The sequence below is a fragment of the Ruditapes philippinarum genome, unplaced genomic scaffold (assembly GCF_026571515.1).
Source record: "Ruditapes philippinarum isolate M1 unplaced genomic scaffold, ASM2657151v2 ctg614_1_1_1_1, whole genome shotgun sequence".
Taxonomy (NCBI): Eukaryota; Metazoa; Mollusca; class Bivalvia; order Venerida; family Veneridae; genus Ruditapes; species Ruditapes philippinarum.
The window spans coordinates 165,251-188,766 of NW_026855959.1; the positions used below are offsets into that span (position 1 = coordinate 165,251).

At 34.0% G+C, this 23,516-nt stretch overlaps 1 protein-coding gene across 1 annotated transcript in view; it reads right to left on the minus strand.

Moving 5' to 3' along the window:
* LOC132744950 (uncharacterized) overlaps window positions 1-23,516 on the minus strand; it is a 78,946-nt gene that overhangs the window by 7,276 nt on the left and 48,154 nt on the right. The window contains exons 14-15 of the mRNA XM_060733742.1: window positions 22,726-22,866; window positions 21,356-21,434 (exon numbers count right to left, since the gene is read on the minus strand). Of these exons, the coding sequence (XP_060589725.1) occupies window positions 21,356-21,434; window positions 22,726-22,866 (220 nt within the window). The remainder of the gene's footprint in view (window positions 1-21,355; window positions 21,435-22,725; window positions 22,867-23,516) is intronic.

Below are 23,516 nucleotides of genomic sequence, written 5' to 3' on the forward strand. Positions count from 1 at the left end.
AACTATGTGTGTTAATGTATGTTTCATTCCATTCCCTTCAGTAGTTAGAGAGATACCAGCTTACAAGCAAAAAGTTAACCATGAGTTTCATTGAGTATAAAAAAGGGCATGAATTTGGAAATAATCAAATCAGAGCTGTCCGATGACAGCATAATCGACAATTAGAACAGTTACCAAAATAATGGCATTGGACTAATGGAAAGGACAGGAAGTGAATACAGGTCTACCTTTTGACAGACTAGCACTCTACCTGTGCGCTAGCCCGGCTGGTTTAGTGGAAATGCATTTTATATTTATCAGAATATTATTATGAACATTACTTTTGAAAAGAAGTTTGAAGTACTGCAAGCGTAAATTAAAATATTTATTCAAAAAGATGCAGTTAAATATGAAATAACTAGTACTTTTTATTAGTATTTATACAAAATGGAAGATGCCGTCATAAGCTTAAGTTACCGATAAGAATCTGAATATCATAAAAGCAAATTTAACATTTGAACAAAGCAAAAACACTTTTGAACAAAGTACACTTTCGGTCAAATCGCAATGTGTAAATGTGTCTTCATAAAGATGTGAATAATTACGATAGCAAATGTACTTCTGTACAAAAGAGTACCATTAATTATAAAAAAGACCTCTACCTGTGAACAAAAATGTGTAAAAAGATTAAATTATTAGGAACCCTTATTTTTGTTTATAAAAATATATGCAACAAATTCCTTTTTAAAATCAAGGAACAAGTAAGCAGTTTTGTAATGGACGTGTTGGAGTTTGAATGGGCACAGTTATATTAGAAAAGGAAAGGTATTGAGAGAAAAATACCTTTGGCAATGATAATGATTGTTCTGCAATAATTATTGCACCTTCATGTTGATCTGAATATAAAGTTCAAAAGGGGAGAAAAATCAGCCCAAATACAAGATAGAATTATGGATCTTGGTCAGTGGCCTACAATTATGACCCTAGATGCATATGTGAAGTTTTAAATAAATATCTTTGATAGTTATTGAGATATGTAAAACTTGCATGTAAACATTAACCAAGGGACTAAGTAGAAAAGGGGAAATAAATCAGCCTAAATGCAAGATAGAATTATGGAACTTAGTCAGAGACATACAATTATGACCCTACATGCATTGTGAAGTTTCAAATTAAAATCTCTGATAATTATTGAGATATGTAAAACTTACATGTAAACATTAACCAAGAGTCTAAGTAAAAAAGGGGCAGATAAATCAGCCTAAATACATGACACGGATGTGAGTGTTGTTCATTGATCATTATTTATGACGACAAATATACGTATGAAGTTTCAAGTTTGTATCTTTAAAGTGACATTATGCTCAAATTTTCATTGTAAAATTGAGCTGAATTGACTTTATATTTCAAAAGATGTTTGACCAACAGTTTATATTGGAAAATGTTTTGGATAAAATTTAAAATTTGACTAAAATATAAATGGACTGCCCCACTTTTTTTAAACACTGAATGTAACATGTAAATTCTTAATGATATTTGGATCTGAGGGTTATTTATTGTTTATGTGACGTAAATTATTAAATTAAAATTAAAATGAATTGTGGCAAAATGAAAATTTATTTTTTACTCTAACCTGTTCACTCACTATATACCTTTAGATGGGCATAATGTCACTTTAATAGTTTCAGAGATATGCAAAACTTGCATGTAAAACTTAACCAAGAAAAGGAGATTTTTTAGTACAAAAGGGAGCATAATTCAGTCAAAATACATGACAGAGTAATGGATCTTGAAATGTGACCTTCAACTATGACCGTTAGTACATGTGTAAAGTTTCAAGTAAATATCTTTAATAGTTCTTAAGACCTTTTACCTTTAACCAAAATTTCAAAGGGGCATAATTCTGCAAATATTGCAGGCAGAGTTATGCAACTTTGCAAACTGATGTACATTGCTACTACTGTATTAAAAAGTATCTCAAGCAATAATTGAGATATTTGACTTTACAAAAAACTTTACCAAAATTTCTAAGTTAAAAAGAGGCATAATTCTGTAAATATTCTAGACAGAGTTATCCAACTTGTCAATCTGATGTACATTGTTACTATAAATATAAGAATTGTAAGTTTCAATTGAATATCTCTAGCAATAATTGAGATATTTGACTTTACAAAAAACTTTAACCAACGCAGACGCCGACGCGGACGTGGATGCCGTGGTGACTGCAATAGCTCTCCATGTTCTTTGAATAGTTGAGCTAAAGCAGAACAGTTTTGTATGTTCCAAAGAAAATACATTTAATATTCTTATCTCTAGTACACGATAAGAATAATTATGCAAATTTAAATGATTTACAAAACATCCGGAATAATGTACAATAGCACTTAATCTCAAAAGAAAATGACCTGTGCGCAGGAATGATTTGTTAAGGTACAAGGACGGAATCCCCCAATGTTAACAAGGTCACGTTTTGACAACGCAAAGGTGAAAGTGATTAAAAATAAATACTTCTATACATACTTTTACATTTTGTCTCGTACATACATCTGATTGATTTTTAAAGAATGCAAGTAAAATTCAAGTGTTTAAATGAAAATATATGGATACTGTTTCTGTACGGAACTGCTCGCATGCAATAGAGTGATAACAAAGTTTTTCTCTTTCTTTTGGTCTGAGTGAACTGATATTTGACCATGGATGACACATGTTCAAACTGATCCAATTTTCGGATATTTGGGATGACAATTAACCTTTGAAGTGTAAAAAATAGTTTTCCATAATTTGTGTAAGGACCTTTACAATATCCTCTACAGTGATAGCAATGTTCTTCAATATTTTGGCTGTGTAACCGGACCATAGATGAACTATATTTGAACTTGAGCTAGAAATGATGCAAACAACCTTTCTGACCAATTTCCAGGATATTTTGGCCAAAACAGTAGCCTCTTAAGTGTTACAAGGGGTGATCAAATATGAATGCAACTAGGCCAATATCTTATTTTTAGCAATGTTTTGCACAAACTATGTACATGTATCGCATATATAGTTGTGTAAGCTCTCAATTGATACAATACATGCACAATCAGTTCCGTATAGCTTTGACAATAGCTAAAGCGAAAATGAACAAGAAAAAGTCACCTTCACAGACCAAAGACGGCCGTATATAAAGAACCGCTGTGCTCTTGGTATACAGGCGAAAGACATATTTAATGAAATATGTCGTGTTTTTATGGAAACAATAAACTTTCTTTTTCATTTGTCATAATTATTTTGACAAAACAGCGCGCCAATCCGTAAGCATCATAATGACGTCATCCTAAGTATACAACTCTTTCATAAACGCTGACGTCATTTCAAACATACAAGAATGATAAATTTGGCACTGATGTAAACACAATACAATCCATTCTAAGACATAAGTTTTTATTGTTGAAAACTTGATAAAATAACTTTTTTTCTTATTATTTCTTTTGTTTAATAATTTCTATATCTTAGCACCAGCAGCAGGATGCGAAATCGAGCAGCGTTTTACAAAAATTGGCACTGGAAGGTATTTCCGCTTGAAAGAATAACAATAAGTTTTTGTCGTTGTGATGCGAAAAAATTAACCACTCGGGCCTACGGCCTTCGTGGTCAATTCCTACGCATTAAAACTCCAAACCGGTGTTAAACAGCCGATAACCACCGCTCAGACCGATATTATTTCTTAATTTAAAGACCAAAACTTTGTTTATCACATGGTGGTGAATCTATGTTGAAGGATGGAGAAAATGATTTTGGCACTGCTTATTAAGCACTTATGAAAATTCACGTAGTTGCACTCATATGAACATCCCTCCAAACGAGGTTTTAAAACATTTGGGCTGTATGATCTACTATTTGGCCAAAGATGACCAATATTCGAATATGAGCTAGAAATCATCTTAACAACATTTCTAAAGAATTTTAATGATATTTGGACCAAAACAGTATCCTCTAAAGTGTTAACAAGGTTTTCCATATTATTGCTGTGTGACCTAGTTTTCGAATCCAGATGACCAATATTCGAACCTGCCCTAGAAATCTTCAAAACAACCTTTCTTACCAATTTCCAGGGTATTTGGGCTGAAATAGTAGTCCCTAGAGTATTTTTTCGTACTTTGAACACTATGACCCCGGGGTCGGCCCAATTTTGACACAAAGAAAAACTTTGTAAGAGGACATATAGATGATATCATTTACCGAAATATCAAAGGTCTAAACCTTATATTTTCGGAAAAGATGATTTTTTTGTTTGTACTTAATGTACATTATGCAAATCAATAACACCAAGGGAGGAATCAATTTTGAATTATACAATCTTAGTAAAGGTGTACTACACAATGTTTCACCCCGAATATCTAACTTCTAACCTTTGTCAATTCAGTGTAGATGATTTTTTTAAAGTTTTTACTATATACATAATAGGAAAATCAATGACGCCCTGGGGCCAGTCGCAAGAGCAATAATTTGAACATTTTTTGTAGACTTTCATCAGATGATGCTACACAGAAAATATCTAAGCTCTAGGCTTTGTGTTTTCAGAGGAGCAGATTTTAGGTCTTTACTTCAGTACATAATGAAAATCAATGAGCCCCAGGGCGGGGCAAATCTTGACCCAAGGACTATAACTTGAACAATATTGGTAATCATTTACAACACAATTTTTCATGCCAAATATCTAACCTCTAGCTTTGGAAATTTAAAGAAGATAATTTTCTAAAGATTTTTTCTATATGTTTAAAATAAAAATGAACACCGGGGTGGGCCAATTTTGTCCAAAGGGCTATAATTTGAACAATCTTGGAAGAGGTAGAGGTCAACTTCACAATGTTTAATTGCAAATATCATAGGAGCTTGAAATTCTGTTAATAATAATCCGTGTAAAGTCCGATTGAAAAAAATAGATACCTTTATGAAAGGTATGATTTTTTTAAAATTGGACTTTGCTGCGATTTTTGACAGAATTTCGAGCTCCCGAGCAAATATCTAACATCTAGCTTTTGTCATTTTAGAAAAGATGACTTTTCTAGGATATTTGGGAAATTGTATTTAGAAATCATCTAAACAAGCTTTCTAAAGAATTTCAATGATATCAAAATTGATCCCTCCCTTGGTGTTATTGATTTGCTTTATGTACATTAAGTACAAACTTAAAAAATCATCTTTTCCGAAGATATAATGTTTAGACCTTTGTTTATGTCCGCTCCAGGTTTTGGTTTGGTGCCTTCTTGGTGCCCTACTTGGGTGTGTCGCGGGCTGCAGTTTTACGTATAAGAAAATTCAATGTCCCCTCCCCCCAATTTTGCCCGAAGACTATAATTTGAACAAATTTTGTAGAGACTTTCAGAGGAGAATATTTTTAAACTTTTACTAAATACATTTAAGGAAAATGAGCAGAACCGTTTGAACAATTTTAGTAGAGCTTCATGCTAGGAACACATTCAAGAAAAATCATCAAATTTGACCCAGTGATTTCTGAGAAGAAGTTGTTTATGATCAATTGACGACTGGACGCATTGACAGAGGATGGCGGCTGGACAATCTGTGATCACAAAAGTTCACCTTCAGCACTAGACATCAATAAGAATATTTGGAGTTTATAAAGACGATTCTGAAAGTTTTTACTATATTCGTGTAAGGAAAATCATTCACCCCCGTGAGCGGGGGCCAACTTTAACCCCAGGGCTTTTTGTAGACCCTCACTAGAAGATGTTAAATGCTTAACATGTAAGCTCTAGCTCTTTGGGGTTTTAAAAGAAGACTTTGTTTTTACTATAACATTTTGACCCAGGGCTTTTATTTTAACAAACTTGGTAGACAGCCATTAGAAGTTTTTTGTTATGCTTTATTTCTAAACTCTTTATTTTGGAATTTTCAAAGAAGAATTTCAAGTTTTTACTACATACATACAGTTCACACTAAACTTAGCACCCTTGAGCACTATCACTAATCATATTTTTATTGACCAGTTTTTATCTGTAAGTGTAAAATAGTACCCCTAAATATTGAGTGTAGGGTAAAAGCCCTCCCGGACAAAAGCCTTCCCATCAAAAAGTGCCCTCCCGTGAAAGTGACAAGGCGGACAAAAGCCCTCCCGTGAAAATTGCAGGGCGAACAAAAGCCCTCCCGTAAAAAATGACTTGGCGGACAAAATATTATATTAAAATCCCGCCAAGTCTGCAGGCGTTATGCACCAGACATGGGTTAAAGGCCGACCCCAAGTGTGACCTTGACTTTTAAGTGCCGGACCTGGGATTTGCATGTGACATACTACCCCATCATGGTGAATATTTGGTTCAAACTATTTTGTAATTCTTCAAAGAATGAGCAAGATATAGACAGTACAAATTAAGAAGCATGGACTAACGGGCACACAACCAAACCGAAAAAAAGTGAAAAGTGGTGACTAAGTCCACTTCACCACAAGCAGTTTCAACAATTTAAAAATGACATGACCACTAAACATAATACTTTAAAACATAAACTAGATAAGTGCTCACAAATTATAAAATTTGTATTTGACCTTTGACCTCTTGAGGCATTTACCTTCATTTTGCACAAGAAAAGCAAACTCAACATGGAAAATATTTGTGCTAAGTTATATTAAAATCCTTCCATGTATATAGAAGTTATACTTGCAAATGAATGTTTTATTTGTTAGTTGACCTTTGACCTCTAAGTGTGACCTTGACCTTTTCCACATACACCTGAATTTTACATGTATATTTGTCCCGAGTTGTATAAAAATCTCTCCATGAATGTGAAAGTTACGCTCCAGACATGGGTTTTGCGCTGACCCAAAAATGTGACCTTGACCTTTCAGTGGTGAACCTGGGTTTGATGTGCAACACACCACCAATTATGGTGAACAAATTAATTAAGAGGATTCGACAAAAACAAGAAGAACAAGAATTTGTAACAGAGTTACCAACGTCCCCCGCCCCGGGAGTTTTATATGAAGCATAAAATTGTGCTATTTCAAAAGATTGAGGTATGGATCTCAGGACATTCACTCCAAAATAATGATCAATGATAGATCTGCAAATGTAACAATAAATTTGTTTAAAAAAATAAAATGAAACACGGAATTTAAAAATCTATCATGTTAAGCTTTGACCTCTAAGTGTGAACTTGACCTTGGAGGTAGGGGAGCAGGTGTTATTATTGTGACTATTTGTGCCAAGTTATTTCAAAATCCCTTGAACTATGAAGAAGTTCTAGATTCAACACAAAATATACCCTATAACAGACTATGTTAATTTTTGACCTCTAAGTGTGACCTTGACCTTGGAGGTAGGGATGCAGGTGTTGCGCATGACACATCCTCTTATCATATACTATTTGTGCGAAGTATTTTCACAATCCTTTGATCTATGAAAAAATTATAGACCTGACACAAAATATACCCTGTAACAGACTATGTAAGTATTTGACCTCCAAGTGTGACCTTGACCTTGGAGGTAGGTGACCGGTTTTTGCGCATGACACATCATCTGATTATTGTTAACAATTATGGCAAGTATTTACAAAAGTCCTTCATAGATAAGAAAGTTATGGACTGGACACGACATATACCCTTAAATAGACAATGTTGACCTTGAATGAACAAGTACGACCTTGACCCTGAAGGTACAGGTCTGGTTGTTGCGCATGACACATCGTCTTATTATAACAAACATTTGTGCCAAGTTATCTCAAATTCCTTTGATAAATGACAAAGTTATGGACCGGACACGAAATATACCCTGTAACAGACTATGTTAATATTTGACCTCCAAGTGTGACCTTGACGTTGAAGGTAGGCAACTGGTTTTTGCGCAGGACACATCGTCTGATTATTATGAACAATTATGGCAAGTATATACAAAAACCCTTCATAGATAAGAAAGTTATGGACCGGACACGAAATATACCCTGTAACAGACTATGTTAATATTTGACCTCCAAGTGTGACCTTGACCTTGAAGGTAGGTGACTGCTTTTTCCGCATGACACATCGTCTGATAATTGTGAACAATTATGGCAAGTATTTACAAAATCCCTTCATAGATAAGAAAGTTATGGACCGGACACGAAATATACCCTGTAACAGACTATGTTAATATTTGACCTCCAAGTGTGACCTTGACCTTGAAGGTAGGTGACTGGTTTTTGCGCATGACACATCGTCTGATTATTGTGAACAATTATGGCAAGTATTTACAAAATCCCTTCATAGATAAGAAAGTTATGGACCGGACACGACATATACCCTCAAATAGGCAATTTTGACCTTGAATGAGCAAGTGTGACCTTGACCCTGGAGGTAGGGGTCTGGTTGTTGCGCATGACACATCGTCTTATTATAATAAACATTTGTGCCAAGTTATTTCAAATTCCTTTCATAAATGACAAAGTTATGGACCGGACACGAAAGTGTGACGGACGGACAGACGGACGGACAGACGGACAGACGGACGGACGGAGCCTATTTCTATATCCCCCTTTTTTCTTCGAAAAGGCGGGGGACAATAACCAGAAAATTAAGTTCTCAGACTCAATAAATAAAAGCAACATATTCTTGATGAATGGTATATTTCATGTACAAACGTGCACCTGAATAGAACTACCAACCATCAATATAGTTAAGCAGCCAACTTTTTATAGCCTTAACAAATTTTGAAGATGGGCAAACGAGCTGTTATTATCAAGGCGGCACATGCATGTCATCTCATTAACATAGTTTGCATGAATATTCAGTCAGTGCTCAGAAGGTGCAAAAACAACATTACTTGAGATTGGTTTTTAACGCTGCATTTTTTCTGATTAGTTTCTGAAACCATGTTTAGTTTCAACAAGAATTTGTAACAGGACAGTTTTACTTGAAGCATAAAATCTTGATCAATGATAGATTTGCACATGCAAGTAACAATAAATACATTAAAGAAATGTAATGAAATAACTCCTGTTTATGTGTCAACAGAAATAGATATAGCATAGTTGTTATCAATATTTCAAAACCGCAAAATTACAGGGTTTGGTCAGTTACAGGGTATATTTTGGTGTCCAGTTATCAATCTAGGTATGTGAGAAATTCACCAATGACATTTTATTTGCATGGGCTTGACTTGGAATCATACCCTGTAACAGACTTTTAGGCTTTTACCTCCAAATGTGACCTTGACCTTTAAGGAAGTGGTCTAGGTATTGTTAACATTTGTGCCAAGTTATTTTAAAATCCCTTGATTGGTGAAAAAGTTATATACCGGACATAAAAATATAACGTTTAGATGGCCCCCTACTCCTATTCGGTCGTGCGGACGGACAGACGAACAGAGCATATTTTTGTAAATCACATTTTTTCTTCAAAAAGGCGGGGGACAATAAGAAATTATTGACAGTATAGAAGATGAAACCCGGATTACATATTTTTAAGTTCAAGGTCGGAATTTCGTTCTTCATTAAAACTTGTGGTGAAAATAGTGCAAATGTAAATAAGATTTCTCCATATAATTATGCCATTTTATAGATATTTAATATTGCAGTATTCAAACGTAACCTAGAAACCATTTACACGACCTTTCTAAAAAAATATCAGGGATATTTGGTTTGAAAATATAACATTTATAGAGGTAAAAGGGGTTTTCATACTTCTGCTGTGTGGCCTTGTTTTAGACAACACAAACTTGAACTATATCATAGGAACTCGGAAATGGGATTGCGGCGCATATTTTCCATCGTGTAACGGTTTTCAAAATTGTTTCTTCTACATCTAAATATCTTTCAGTAATATCTGAGTGTACATTGCCTCAAACAATATGAATATTTTCAATTAAACATTTTACTTTTAAAATTGGCCAAATTTTTCGGTATTATAAAACAAGAAGTATCTTTGAACTAGGGTTTTTTTAAAGAAGATTTTAGAAGTTTTTCCTATATAAATTTAAGGAAAATCAATGATTCCTGGGGCGGGGTCAATTTTGACCCCATGGCTTTTATTTGAACAAACTTGGAAGACACTTACTAGAAGATGTTTCATGCCAAATATCTAAGCTCATTGGGTTTTTTAAAGAAGATTTATTTTTTAAAGCTTTTTTGTTTAGTTGCCATGGCAACCAGAGATCTGCAAAGAATTGAATTTTTTGAAAAAAAATCAAAGATGACTACCAAAGGAACATTCCTGTGAATTTTGGATGAAATTGACTTTTATGTTTATAAGGAGCTGTCGTTTAAAGTAACAGTTTACGGACGATCGGACAGATGCCGGACGAAAAGCGATCACAAAAGCACCCCATGTCACTTTGTGACAGGTGAGCTAAACATGTAAGTAACACATGTATAACACAGTTACTAACCATATATGTATGAAATGAAGTTTCTTAACAATGTAAAGTTTGGATAAGATTGGCGTAGCGGTTTTTGAGCAGATGTCGTTTAAAGTAAAAGTTTACGGACCTACGGAAAACAGACTTACGGGCATCCTGCCGAAATGGAATAAGGGGTCATTTCCTTTGTTATTTTCTGTTCTTTAATAGAGGGCCATTGGCCCATTACTCTATTGTAACAGAATGAACTCTATTGTTCTATTTTGTTTTGTTTACAGTAAGATGGCACCCTATCCCTATTCAGTAGTGCGGACGGACGACCAGATGCTGGACGAATCGTGATCACAAAATCACACCTTGTCACTGTGTGACAGTTGGGCTAAAAAGATATTTGGCCTGACTAAAACTGGTTTATCTCCATATCGTATCTTAGGACACATGGAAATAGAATCAAATGGATTATGATATTGAGCCTTTAATTAAATTTTGTGTTTTAATTTTGAAATATTAAAATTATATGCATATATTGGCACATATAATACAATCTTTTAGATAGAAACAAAATGTAAAGTCTCGAAGTAAATCCTTTACAAGTAAAGAAGAAGTAAATACAGAAATAAAAACAAAACAATTGATTTCGTACTCAATTTTTTTCGTCTCGGCTCATTTTTACCCTCATGTAATTCTTTAATTTCTATTATTTAGTACAAGAAAACTTTTAAGTAATTGAAGTTTAATCAAATCAAATTTTAATAAAATGTTTATAAATGCCAATGTTTTGTAGATACAAAATACCAAAATCAACAAAAATACAACATCTTTGGAAATAACGAAAAAACAAAACAAAACAAAACAACCCCCGCCCCCCCAAAAAAAGAACAGAAAGTAAGCTTTCTAATCTTAAAAAACCTTGACAAACATTTATTATAAACACACCATTCAAATGTAAGCATTAAATAAATACTTCATTAATATGTGAACTACATGAAAATGATAAACTTTGCACTCATTTCACATAAATAAATGATAATACCGTATAAGTTTGTTTACTTGTGTGCTTTTCGATATTTTCATGCACATGACTAGACAGGATTGTGGACGTAATTGCGAGAGGTGATTTCGTGAGTGTTGGAAAAAAATTAAAACAGTTACTCATTAATTAAAAGCAATATAAAATAAAATGTCGGTGGATACATAGTAATATAGAACTTATAATGTGTGATCTAATAGGACTTAAGTATCTGAAATTTAACTTGATAGTGAAAGAAATGATGAATGTTCGTTTCCAGAACAGCTTTAGATCAGTTAAAAATTAGACGCGTATACCATGTCAGAAAAATCCTTTATGTTAGTTACTAATTTTTCAATAGCCAATCAGATTCCGATATTTTAGATTTTAATTTCATAATAACCAGTGAATTTTTTACATAAATTCAGTTCTTCTCTGAAAATTTTACAGGGAGTCCAACCGAAAAGAGACTGGCTCCGGCCGGAAAGACAAGGAATGACATCTGCCATTAGCCGCAACGTTCCGCATGAGTTTTTCTCCTTTGGCTACGCTTTATAACTATTTTTCAGAATTTTGTTTCCGTTATCGTTGTCATCTATCAGTATCGTCCGGATATAACTTCACGGTTTATTGTATACATGTGTTTACGTGAATAGGCGGTATTATAACGGGCGCATTCATGTTTTGATTTGTTAACATGGAGAAAACAGACACTTTATTAATTATATGTCCAACTGATTTGCCTAATTAAAATGAGGAATATTAGAACATTTCCATTTGATAAATATTTTAGGCACGAGTACTACTCATCTGATATACATTTCTACGAAATATCAAAGTTTTCCATGTAATGAGTGACATAAAGGTTTAGACATTTTTTACCAAAGACCATGACAGTAATTGTCCAATAGGAAATGCTAGATTCTACTAAAATATTTTCTGTAGCTAATGAGGAGACTTTCAAGTATAGTTTACTGTATAATTAAATGTTATCGAAAGACCATGCAAGTATCAATATAAATCGAGGAGAGAACCATCATAGGGCAATGCTTTTTATTGAATTTCTAAGCTGTTGTCCAAGGCCTTTCACACTAAAAGGAAAAAAAACAGATAATCTGTCTATAAAAACTATATATGTTGATCTGTGGTATTTTCGCATTACATAAGCTGTTGTCCAAGGCCTTTCACACTTAAAGGAAAAAAAACAGATAATCTGTCTATAAAATCTATATATGTTGAAGCAGCGATTTATTTGAAAGAGCCTTGTAGAATTTAACGTCAATGAGGTCGCGACCAAATATTGAATCTATATACATTTATTTTTTGAAGATGACCAACACAAAATATCTTAATTATATGGTGGCTGATTTACGCCATGTCATATTTTCGCTTCTTCGCCTCAAAATGCGTGAATGCAAAAAAAAAAAAAAAAAACAAACGAGGGGACAACAAAGTTGGACAATGTTGTTGCTTCCTGTTTTCTCTATTTCGGGTATTCGAGGCAAAATAGGAAAAAATACGACAGAAGGAGGGCGAAAATATGACACATAAAATCTGTGGTATTTTCTCATTACATGATGGCATCTGTCATATTTTCGCTTTTTCGCGTTCAAAATACAAAAACGCAAAAACACAAAGAGGCAACGAAGTATAACTTTGTTGTCCCTTTGCATTTTTTGCTTTTTCGCATTATAACATTTTTGCATTGTTGCATAGAGATAAAAAAACGTAAAAGATTAAAACTTAATGTGTAGACTGGTGGTGTAAAAATAATCGAAAGTAGTACTTTTTTAATGCAGTAAAGGTCAATCAAACGATATATAAATGAGGACAATAAAAGATTATGGAAACTTTTTATAAATAAAAAGATAAATCTTTCGGAATCAGATATCAATCAGCTGAATTTCCTCGTAATTCATTCATTAATTATGTGCTTTCATAAGGTTTCATATTCAACAAGAACACAATAATATACAAGAGAACCTTGATCATATAATATGGTATAACTCGAATATCAAAATTGATAATAAATTGGTGTACATATGGATATATAATGAGAAAATATAAGTCAAGTTCGAATTTGGTCATGGTTTGATGATTTCTGGCAGAGTTATGCCCCTTTCACTTTAAAATTAATATGAAATTTTCAGTTTCCGTTCATTTTCTCTCCAGCGGTACTACACATATAATTCAAATTTTACAGATGAATACGTCAAAGGAATGCGCAGGTCATGTTCGAATTTGGTCATGATTTGATGATTTTAGCAGAGGTATTGTCCCTTTCACTTTGAAAATAATATGAAATTTTGAGTTTCCGTTCATTATCTCCCCAACGGTATTACACATTCAACTCAAATTTTATATATGGTTACGTCAAAGGAATGCGCAGGTCAAGTTTAAATTTGGTCATGGTTTAATGATTTTTGGCAGAGTTATGCCTCTTTCACTTTGAAAATAATATGAAATTTTTAGTTTCCGTTCATTATCTCCCCAACGGTATTTAACATTCAACTCAAATTTGACATTTGGATGCGTCAAAGAAATGCCAGGTCAAGTTCAAATTTGGTCATGGTTTGATGACTTTAAGCAGATTTATGCCCCATTCACTTTAAACATAATATGAAATTTTCAGTTTCCGTTTATTTCCTCCGCAATGGTTGTACACATTCAACTCATATTTGACATATACATACATCTTAGGAATAAGCAGTTCAAGTTTAAATTTGGTCATGGTTCAATGATTATGGACAAAGTTATCTCTCTTGAATGTTGGAAACATTTTGAATTTTTAGTTTTAGCACTCATACTTTTGTAGACATGAATGTAGTCATTATTTTTATTTAGTTACTAAATATTGTAACACCTGAAAATTTTGGCTGCATGCGGGGGCATCCGTGGCGTGACAACACATTTCTGTTTAATAAAGTTATGACTTGTATGTTAATGTGTAAGTTTGTATCGTTATACTTCTGATATGAAATAAATGAAACAAACGTAGATGTATAATTAAAAGTATCATCCCACACCATACATATGTAAAATGATTAAATGATATAACGTTAAGGCTTTCAATTAATTCAACAATTATTATAATAAATACATTATTTTTTTCCAGATTATCAGTTTTGTTTTTAAATATTTTACTGCTGACGGGTGTGAAATGAGAATTTACGGTAAAGGCAGTCCCCGCAAACATCTTAAATTAGATATTTAAAATATCATTATCTAAAACTGAGGTGTATGTTCACAGGAAAACATGTTATAATGTCTGTTAATTCAAGTACAAGAGTTTTTTAAGACATACTTTATTTGGTTAAGTAGAATGCATGTTAGATTAAGTTTGATACTAAAAATGTGTTCATAGGACACAGGTGCCCCCACACTCTACTGTTTTGACTGTCTTACGACTCTAGGTCAAATGTGCCACAAGTTGAAAATTAAAAATAGTTTACTAAGTAAAGGGCAAGACCTTTACAAATACTGAACAAGAGCCGGTTGAACCGGGTGATGCTCCCCGAATAGGTTTTGGACACAGGAAGGTATACCTCTTATTGTGTCAGAGTTATGTCACAGACAAAGTTCAAAGTGTAAAAACAACCCAAATATTGTGCACGACACATTGTCTCAATATGGTGATCATTTTTGTGAAATAGTTGTAAAATCCGACTTCAAATAACGAAGTTATGCGCCGGACATGATTTTGCTGCAAGGTCATGCTGTGACCTTGACCTTCAAGGTAGCGACCCAAATGTTGCATGCGACACGTCGATTCAATATGGTGATCATCTCTGTGAAATAGTTGTTAAATCCGACTTCCAGTAACGAAGGTAGCGACCCAAATGTTGCGCACGACACAATGTCTCATTGTAGTGATCATTTCTGTGAAATAGTTGTAAAATCCGACTTGAAATAATGAAGTTATGTGCCGGACACAATTTTGCTGCAAGGTCATGCTGTGATCTTGACCTTCAAGGTAGCGACCCAAATGTTGTGCGCGACACGCCATTTTAAAATGGTGATCATTTCTGTGAAAAAGTTTAAAAATCTGACTTCAAATAAGGAAGTTATGGGCCGGACACGATTTTGCTGCAAGGTCATGCTGTGACCTTGACCTTCAAGGTAGTGACCCAAATGCGTGTTGCGTGACACGTCATCTTAATATGATGATATTTCTGTAAAAATACTTTTTTAAATCCGACTTCAAATAGCGAAGTTATGGGCCGGACACGATTTTGCTGCAAGGTCATGCAGTGACCTTGACCTTCAAGGAAGCGACCCACATGTTGCTCGTGACACATCGTCTCAATATGGTGATCATTTCTGTGAAATACTTTTAAAATCCGACTTCAAATAATGAAGTTATGAACCGGACACGATTTTGCTGCAAAGTCATGCTGTGACCTTGACCTTCAAGGTAGCGACCCAAATGTTGCGCGCGACACGTCGTCTCAATATGGTGATTATTTCTGTGAAATAGTTTTAAAATCCGACTTCAAATAACAAAGTTATGGGCCGGACACGAATTCGGGACTTACGTACGGACGGACTGTACAAATTCTAGATAAATCCACACGGAAATACCTAGGTGCACAATTACAGATGGCCCAATATTCTATTGTTACGGAATGAATTTTATTGTTCTCTTTTGTTCTGTTTACAGTTAGATGACCGCCTATCCTTATTCGTTAGTGCGGACAGACGGATGGATGGACAAAGCGGCGACTAAATGTTGACCCTCCGGGGAGCATAAAGAATTATACAAAACAAGGGCAATAACTCTTACAAAACTGAAAAAATATCCACATGCAAAACCCCAGGTGCATTGCTTCACAGGATGTTGATCATAATTCCTGTAAATTACTCAAGCACGCAAGAACAAATAAACTAATAATGAAAGTTTTTTACTAAGTCAAAGACTAACTCTACAAATACGGATTTCCACAAGTTTACATTCCTAAAGTCATACCGGACCTATCAAAATTGTTTTGAGCTAGTGTACACAAAGTTAAAGAATTGCATATTTTTAGTAGCCCAAGGGCAATGACTTTCACAAAAGAGAATAAATCTACAAGCGAAACACCAGGTGCACAACATCTCATGCTGAGCAACATTCCTGTAAAGTTTCATGACTCTTTGCAAAAAACTTTTTTGAGCTATGTGCGACACAAGTTGCAAATTGCAAATTTTTACTAAGTCAACGTTAATAGTTCTACAAATACTAAATACATCTACACGCAAATACACAGATGCACAACTACACATGCTGATTAACATTCCTGAAAAGTTTCATGACCCTATGTCAAATAATTTTGAGCTAAGTGCGACACAAGTCAAAAATTGCAAATTTTCACTCAGTCATGGGCAATTTCTCTGACAAAACAGAACAAATTTCACAAGCGAAACCCCAGGTGCAAAACTACACATGCTGATCAAAATTTTTGTATTGTAAAGTTTTATGACCCTATGTTAAATACTTTTTGAGCTACGTGTAACACAAGTTGAAAAGTGCAAATTTTTACTCAGTCAAGGGCAATTTCTTTGACAAAACAGAATAAATCCAGAAGCGAAACACCAGGTGCACAACATCACATACTAAGCAACTTTCCTGTAAATTTTCATGACTCTTGGTAAAAAACTTATAGAGCTATGTGCGACACGAATTAAAAATTGCAAATTGTTAGTTAGTCAAGGGCATTAACTCTACAAATACTTAATGAATTCACTCGCAATACGCAGGTGCAGAACTACACATGCTGATCAACATTCATGTAAAGTTTCATGACCCTATGTTAAATACTTTTAAGCTACGTGCGACACAGAATGAGAACAAACAGACGGAAGAACGGACATTAGACCAAATAGGGATAAAGGACCATTTCTATTGTAATTTTATTTTGTTAAATAGAGGGCCATGTCACTTATTCAATTGTTACAGAATGAATTTTATTGTTCTCTTTTGTTCTGTTTACAGTTAGATGGTTCCCTTTCCCTATACGGTAGTGTAGATGGTAGGACGGTCGGACGGACAAGGGCAAATCTAAATGTTCCCCTTAAAGTGGGGGCACGAAAATATCATTAGCTGTGACATTTAGGTATTTTCAGATTGATGCCTCCATGCGCATGTACAATCAAAACGCAAATATGTAACAATGCAAAAATGTAACAATGCATAAAAGCAAAATCGCTTGGTCATACTGCAACGCTGCGAAATTCACCTTGTTTTATCCTATAACGATGTTGTTTTCTTCAAACGAGTTTTACTAACTGGAAAATATGTTCAACCGATCATTTTCTTTCATAAAAATTTTAAACACAAAAGTCTAAATATTTGTAGGATTAATTTTTGTAGACATGCTCAAATAATGTTAAACTAGATGAAAAAGCTTTGTTTCAATTTTTTAAACTGTTAAATCTGCGTAAATATAGGTGATACTGTGGTGCATGTTCTTGGGAAATCTATGACTAAATGTTGAATCCATGGCCAGTTCCTTACAAGGGAAGTATAAAAATATATTTAGGATACTAAATTACCTGTAGCATGGACTGTAATAAAAATCACCTTACTGTTTTTATCACAAAAAATCTTTAATCTTGAAATGCCTATACTTTAACAGGAGGACGCAATACTATAAAACGATGTGCAATGCTCACAGATGTTTTATACTAATCAAGATTTCATGATGGTAAAGGATTTACTTTTTAAGTATAGGTCTACTAAGACAATGTGTGACCAGAAAATATTTTTATCCAAAACACAAGACCCTTTGACAATAATGCAACATTTCGCGGAAAAGTTTACTTCCAGTGTCGGAAAATGTAATAGTTAAATATACGATAATTTTTCATTTGAATATTGGAATTTTAAACAAGGCCCTGGAATCGCCCACCTGTAAAAAGGCCCCTGGGGTAGGGCCAATTTTAACCGAAGGGCTTTTACTTGAACAAAGTTGGTAGACGCCGATTAGAAGATGTTTCATGATAAATATCTTAGCTCTAGTTCTTCGGGGTTCTTAATAGAATATTTTTAAAGTTTTTACTATACACATATAGGGAAAAGCTATGACCCCCGGGCGGGGCCAATTTTGACCCTTAGGCTTTTATTTGAATTAACTTCGTACACACTCACTGGAAGATATTTCATGCCTAGTATCTAAATTCAAGCTCTTTGGGTTTTTAAAAAAAAAAAAAATAAGTTTCTAGTATACACATACAAGGCAAATCAATGTTCATTGGGACGGTGCCAATTTTAACCACAGGACCCTTATGAGATCAAACTTGGTAGACACTCGATAGAAGATGTTTCATGCTAAATATCTTAGCTCTAGCTCTTTAGGTTTTTCAAAAGAAGACTTTTAAGTTTTTACGATATATATAAAGGGAAAAACAATGATCATCTGGCGTGTAGCCAATTTTGATCCCTGGGCTTTTATTTGAACACACTTGGTAGACACTGACTAGAAAATGTTTCATGCAAACGATTTAAGCTCTAGCTCTTTCGGTTATTTCAAAGAAGTTTGTTTTTAAGATTTTTCTTTTGGTTACCATGGCAGTGTTCTGCATAGAATAAAAGTATTTGAACAACTTTAAAGTTGACTTCCAAAAGAACATTTCTGTGAAGTTTGGATGAAATTGGCTCAGTGGCTTATGAGGAGATGTCGTATAAAGTAAAAGTTTACGGACGGTCGACGGACGAAAAGCGATCACAAACGCTCACCATGTCTAAAAGGTATATGTCATTTCTATGGTCAGCAATAAATTTCAGTGACAAGGGGCAAATCACCTTTGGAGACATTTTTCAAAAACATCTAACCGGTTTATCCTATGATACAAGATCATTTTGATGTGTCAAATATGTCATTCGTCTAGAAAAAATCTTTAGCATTGTTACTCAATTTTAAGATAAGTTTAAGGGTAATTTCTAATAATGTAAGTCTATTAGGAAATTAATACAGTAGTCTGAAATTAACGAAAGTACTAGGAAAATTAAATCAAAACTCAAGCATGTCGATGGGGGTAACTTACGTCGAACGTTGCGGTAAATAGCGGATGTCTTTGCCTATAAACCGTAAACTTGACTTACTTTCTAACAAGCAGAAAACTTGTAACAAAACATATTATTTAAGTAATTCCAACATGACTGCTATGATCAAAGTTTAAGCTATTGAAATTTTCTCAATGAATTATCATAACTTTCTTATTTATTGGCAGATTTAATTTATACTTGAATAAAAGAATACATATGATAAAAACGACATGTTGAATTATTCTGGTGTTATCTTCTTGGTCTTTAAGTTCAAATTCTGAAATAAGCTTAAATTGTCATGTCTTTGTTATTTACACATTTGACCTCAGTTGCCATTTTGTGCATTATTTCTTTGAATTATTTTGACTGTCCGTGTCATACATGAAATTTGAATTAATTTGTTTTCTTTACAACAATATTCTTCCTCTGTGATTTAATAGAAGTAAGGAAACGTCAAGCATGGATTCAGCTTGGCGGTGACTCTTAAATGTTTGTTTTATGGTATAAAAGTGAAAGATATGGAATAATTTGTTTTTATTATTTTATTATTTTTTATTGAAATTATGATAGTCTTTTGGGAAAAAACCAAACTAGAACTGACACTGTTATGGCGTGAATACCACCCTCCGCATACAACTTTGTAGGAATCAATTGTGGTCATTTAAAGCTCAAGGAGGACAACCTCCCTGCAAAATATGAGGGTAAAAATCCAGTGCATTGCTAAGTTATGTTTTCTACATGATTTTAGTGGCAAAGATCAAAGTGACCTTTACCTTTGACCTACTGAACTCAAAAACAAAACTGCCACTGCACGACTTGAAAACCCTTCCCCCATTCATGCAGCTTTGCCTTGGGGTGTTTTATGAGGAATATATGAGAACATAATTATATGCGTCAAATGTGAAAAGGTCAAAATCAATACACTATATTTTACAACTTTGTTGTGCGGGGTATAAAAATAAGCTTTTAAAGTAATACTTCTTTATTAAATTCTTAAAATCATACTTAATTATGGATCGGCGTAAATGATTGGTAATAAAATTTACATTGAATGCTTTTTATTTCTGTTTCATCAAAGTATCGCACATATCAGTTAGGCGCCGTGTTTAAAATCTTTTGTTTTAGTATTGATCTAATTTATATTATACTTTGGCTGCTTACGAGACTGTTTACAAATAATCCGTTGCTTTTAAAATATACAAGCCTAAGCTAGCTCTAGAAATATCTATATTTTAATATAATCATGGACAACATATATTATACTAAAGCGCCTAAACTACAGATGAACAGTTTTAGTTAATTCATTTAGTTAAATAAATTGCCTGCAGGCGGATTCAATTAATACAGGTCAGTTTAAAAAAACAACAGTTTTTACACCTTCGCTCAGGAAGCCACAGAGAGTAGATAATTAATTTTTTAATTGATCTAAATTATGGCAGATAATTGTTAGTTGGAAGGGACACATATATTAACCATTTAAAGGATTAGTGTCACCATTCACTGAACTTTACTGTATGGGGATAATCGTTTTGTTATTACCATTTTAGAATAGTTAATATTAACTTGACAATAAGATTATACAAAAATGTCAACTTTCTGGCTGCAAATTAATTAAAAAAAATTATTTTACCGGGACATAAATCATCTTCGATACAACTCCAGATACATTCAAGAAGACTTAAATGTATTTTTCTATATAAGCCTATGTAATCTAACTGATCCAGGGGCATGCTTATATAGCTTTTGAAGAGAACCACAGGCTGATGCTGCAGACTTGAAACATTTATATATTTTTTAATGTCCCCGCCTATTCCGTTCAGTTCAAAGTCCCATCCACTTTAAAGGCCAACGGGTAATACAAAACATATTTGAAATATCCTAATTGTTTCCACCTTAATATTTCTTAAATGAACACGTCTATCATAGTGATGTGCGAACTGATCTTGGTCCGCTTGATGGCATAGGTAAGGTCAAAAACTGCAAGCAGGTCTAGAATCAACAATAAAAAACAAAACTTACCGTCCTTCATTATCATGAATTCCACGGTCATTTAATTCCAGTGCTTGGTCAAAACCAGCCTGATGTTCATTCCTGTGCACTAAAACACACAATTTATAAGCTAGTGGCAAGGTAATATAAAAAGAACTGTCAACGGACGGCATATTCCACTCGCAACTCTAGATAGTTAAATGAAAGCAACATAGAACAGGGGGGGGGGGGTTATTTTGCAAATATGCTTAGCAGACCTACCTGTCCTTTATAGTTAACAAATATTTCAAATTTGAAATGAATACATTTCACGGTTCTTAAAAAAGGGGAATATTGCTTGTCAAAGCAGTAAGAAAATTCAGCAAACATTAAGCTTAAGGATTATCTGCACCTACAAATGCATGTCAGATTTTATAGTGAACAATTACTCCAAGTATAAAGTAAATATCTTTGACACTTTTTGAAAAATCTACCTTAAAAACTAAACTTATGCTCTTTAGAAATGCATTTCTATTAAAACATTGAGAGATTAGTTTGACAGTTTATTATATATGAGCTAGAAAAATGTCCATATGACACAGGGGTACTCCCACTCCACTGTCTACTGACGTACAACAGGACAGTATAACTCAGAGGGACAGACACCGGAAATTTCATGAAAACACGTTTTGGATACACACGACACAATGTGAAAATAGAAAATTTATATAAAGTCAAGGGCATAACTCTACAAAGCTAAATTAATCCATTCCAGCTGCAACTTTATATAATGATCAACACTTTTGTAAAGTTGGATGATTCAAGCTGAAGCACGTTTAGAGGTGCACAGTTTTTCCTAAGTCAAGGCACTGTCTCTACAAATCCTGAACATAAAACAAGGAAACCAGCGTCTAAGTAAAGTATTGATTTTAAAACCCCTGGGTGCGCACCTTCACATGCTGACCAACATTTTGTTCATCCTAGGTTCAATTTTTTTGCTACACATGACTTAATATGAACATTTCAACATTTCAAGGGCAATAACTCTGACAAAACTGCATGAATCCAGACGCAAAACACCCAGGTGCTCATTCTAATAAGTGTTCATCATTCCTGTAAATTTCCATGACTCAAGGTCAAATACTTATTGGAAACACATGAAACAAGTTGAAATTTGCGAATTTTGACAGTAAGAAGGTATAAAGATAATCAGGACAAGACCTTTACTTTTTTTCTTTTGAAAGTGAAGCCAAAACACACTAAAATCAATGCCAGATTTTTATATTATCTTTATATATATACATATATTATTTTTCTTTACTTAGAGGCTAGTCATACATGTTAGGCTGGCTCTATACTAGAGGCAGAGGGTGATAACTTTCGGTTCCAGCAGAATAAAGGTTAAATGTTTGAATACTTACCCATGCAAGGACATTTTCTGTTTCTGTTTTTACAAAACACCATAAACAGACTGACCACGATGACGGCCGCAATTACGAGGATCAGTGTAATGAACACTAAATTTCTTAACCATTCTTCAATTTCAGGAACACGAGCTACAACTAAAGTATATCAACAATTATACTGCAGATTTGTTTCTGTTTCAATACAGCAAAAGCCATATTGACAATTAAACCACATATTTTTGCTGTTTATACAACCATTGAGGACCAGCTGTCACAACAACAGCAGTGATATAAACCCGTTATTGCATGAACGTTTTGTGAAAAATGGCCTTTTCACTGAAAAGCCTCTGGTTACAAAATCAAATTGCTATGAAACTATAAAAGATGCCTCAATATTCATCAAACTTGGCAGTCATATTGACTGGGCCATGGCCTTTACTGTTACCAAGACAATGAGGGGGACATCTCAAAATTGTAAGAAATATTAACGTTGATCTTTTCCAACCAAAATGATTTCAAATTGCTGCAACTTCTCAATGGATTAAGATACAGTCAAAAGCTTTTTAGTGTTGGTTACACATTACCTTATAATTGACCTGATGCTAATTTTAGCCTCTCATAAGTCCAAAATGAGGCAATGAGGGCGGCTGCTGCCCTCTTCAACCCCTAAGCAACGGTGGGTACAATCCCCCTGCATTCCCCTGATGTATCTTTCTGATAGGGGGCAGCGCCGAAAAAAGTGTTCACTTTTTTAACACCATTTCTTAAATGAAAACAGGTGTTAGGGGCCTAAATAATATATTTTT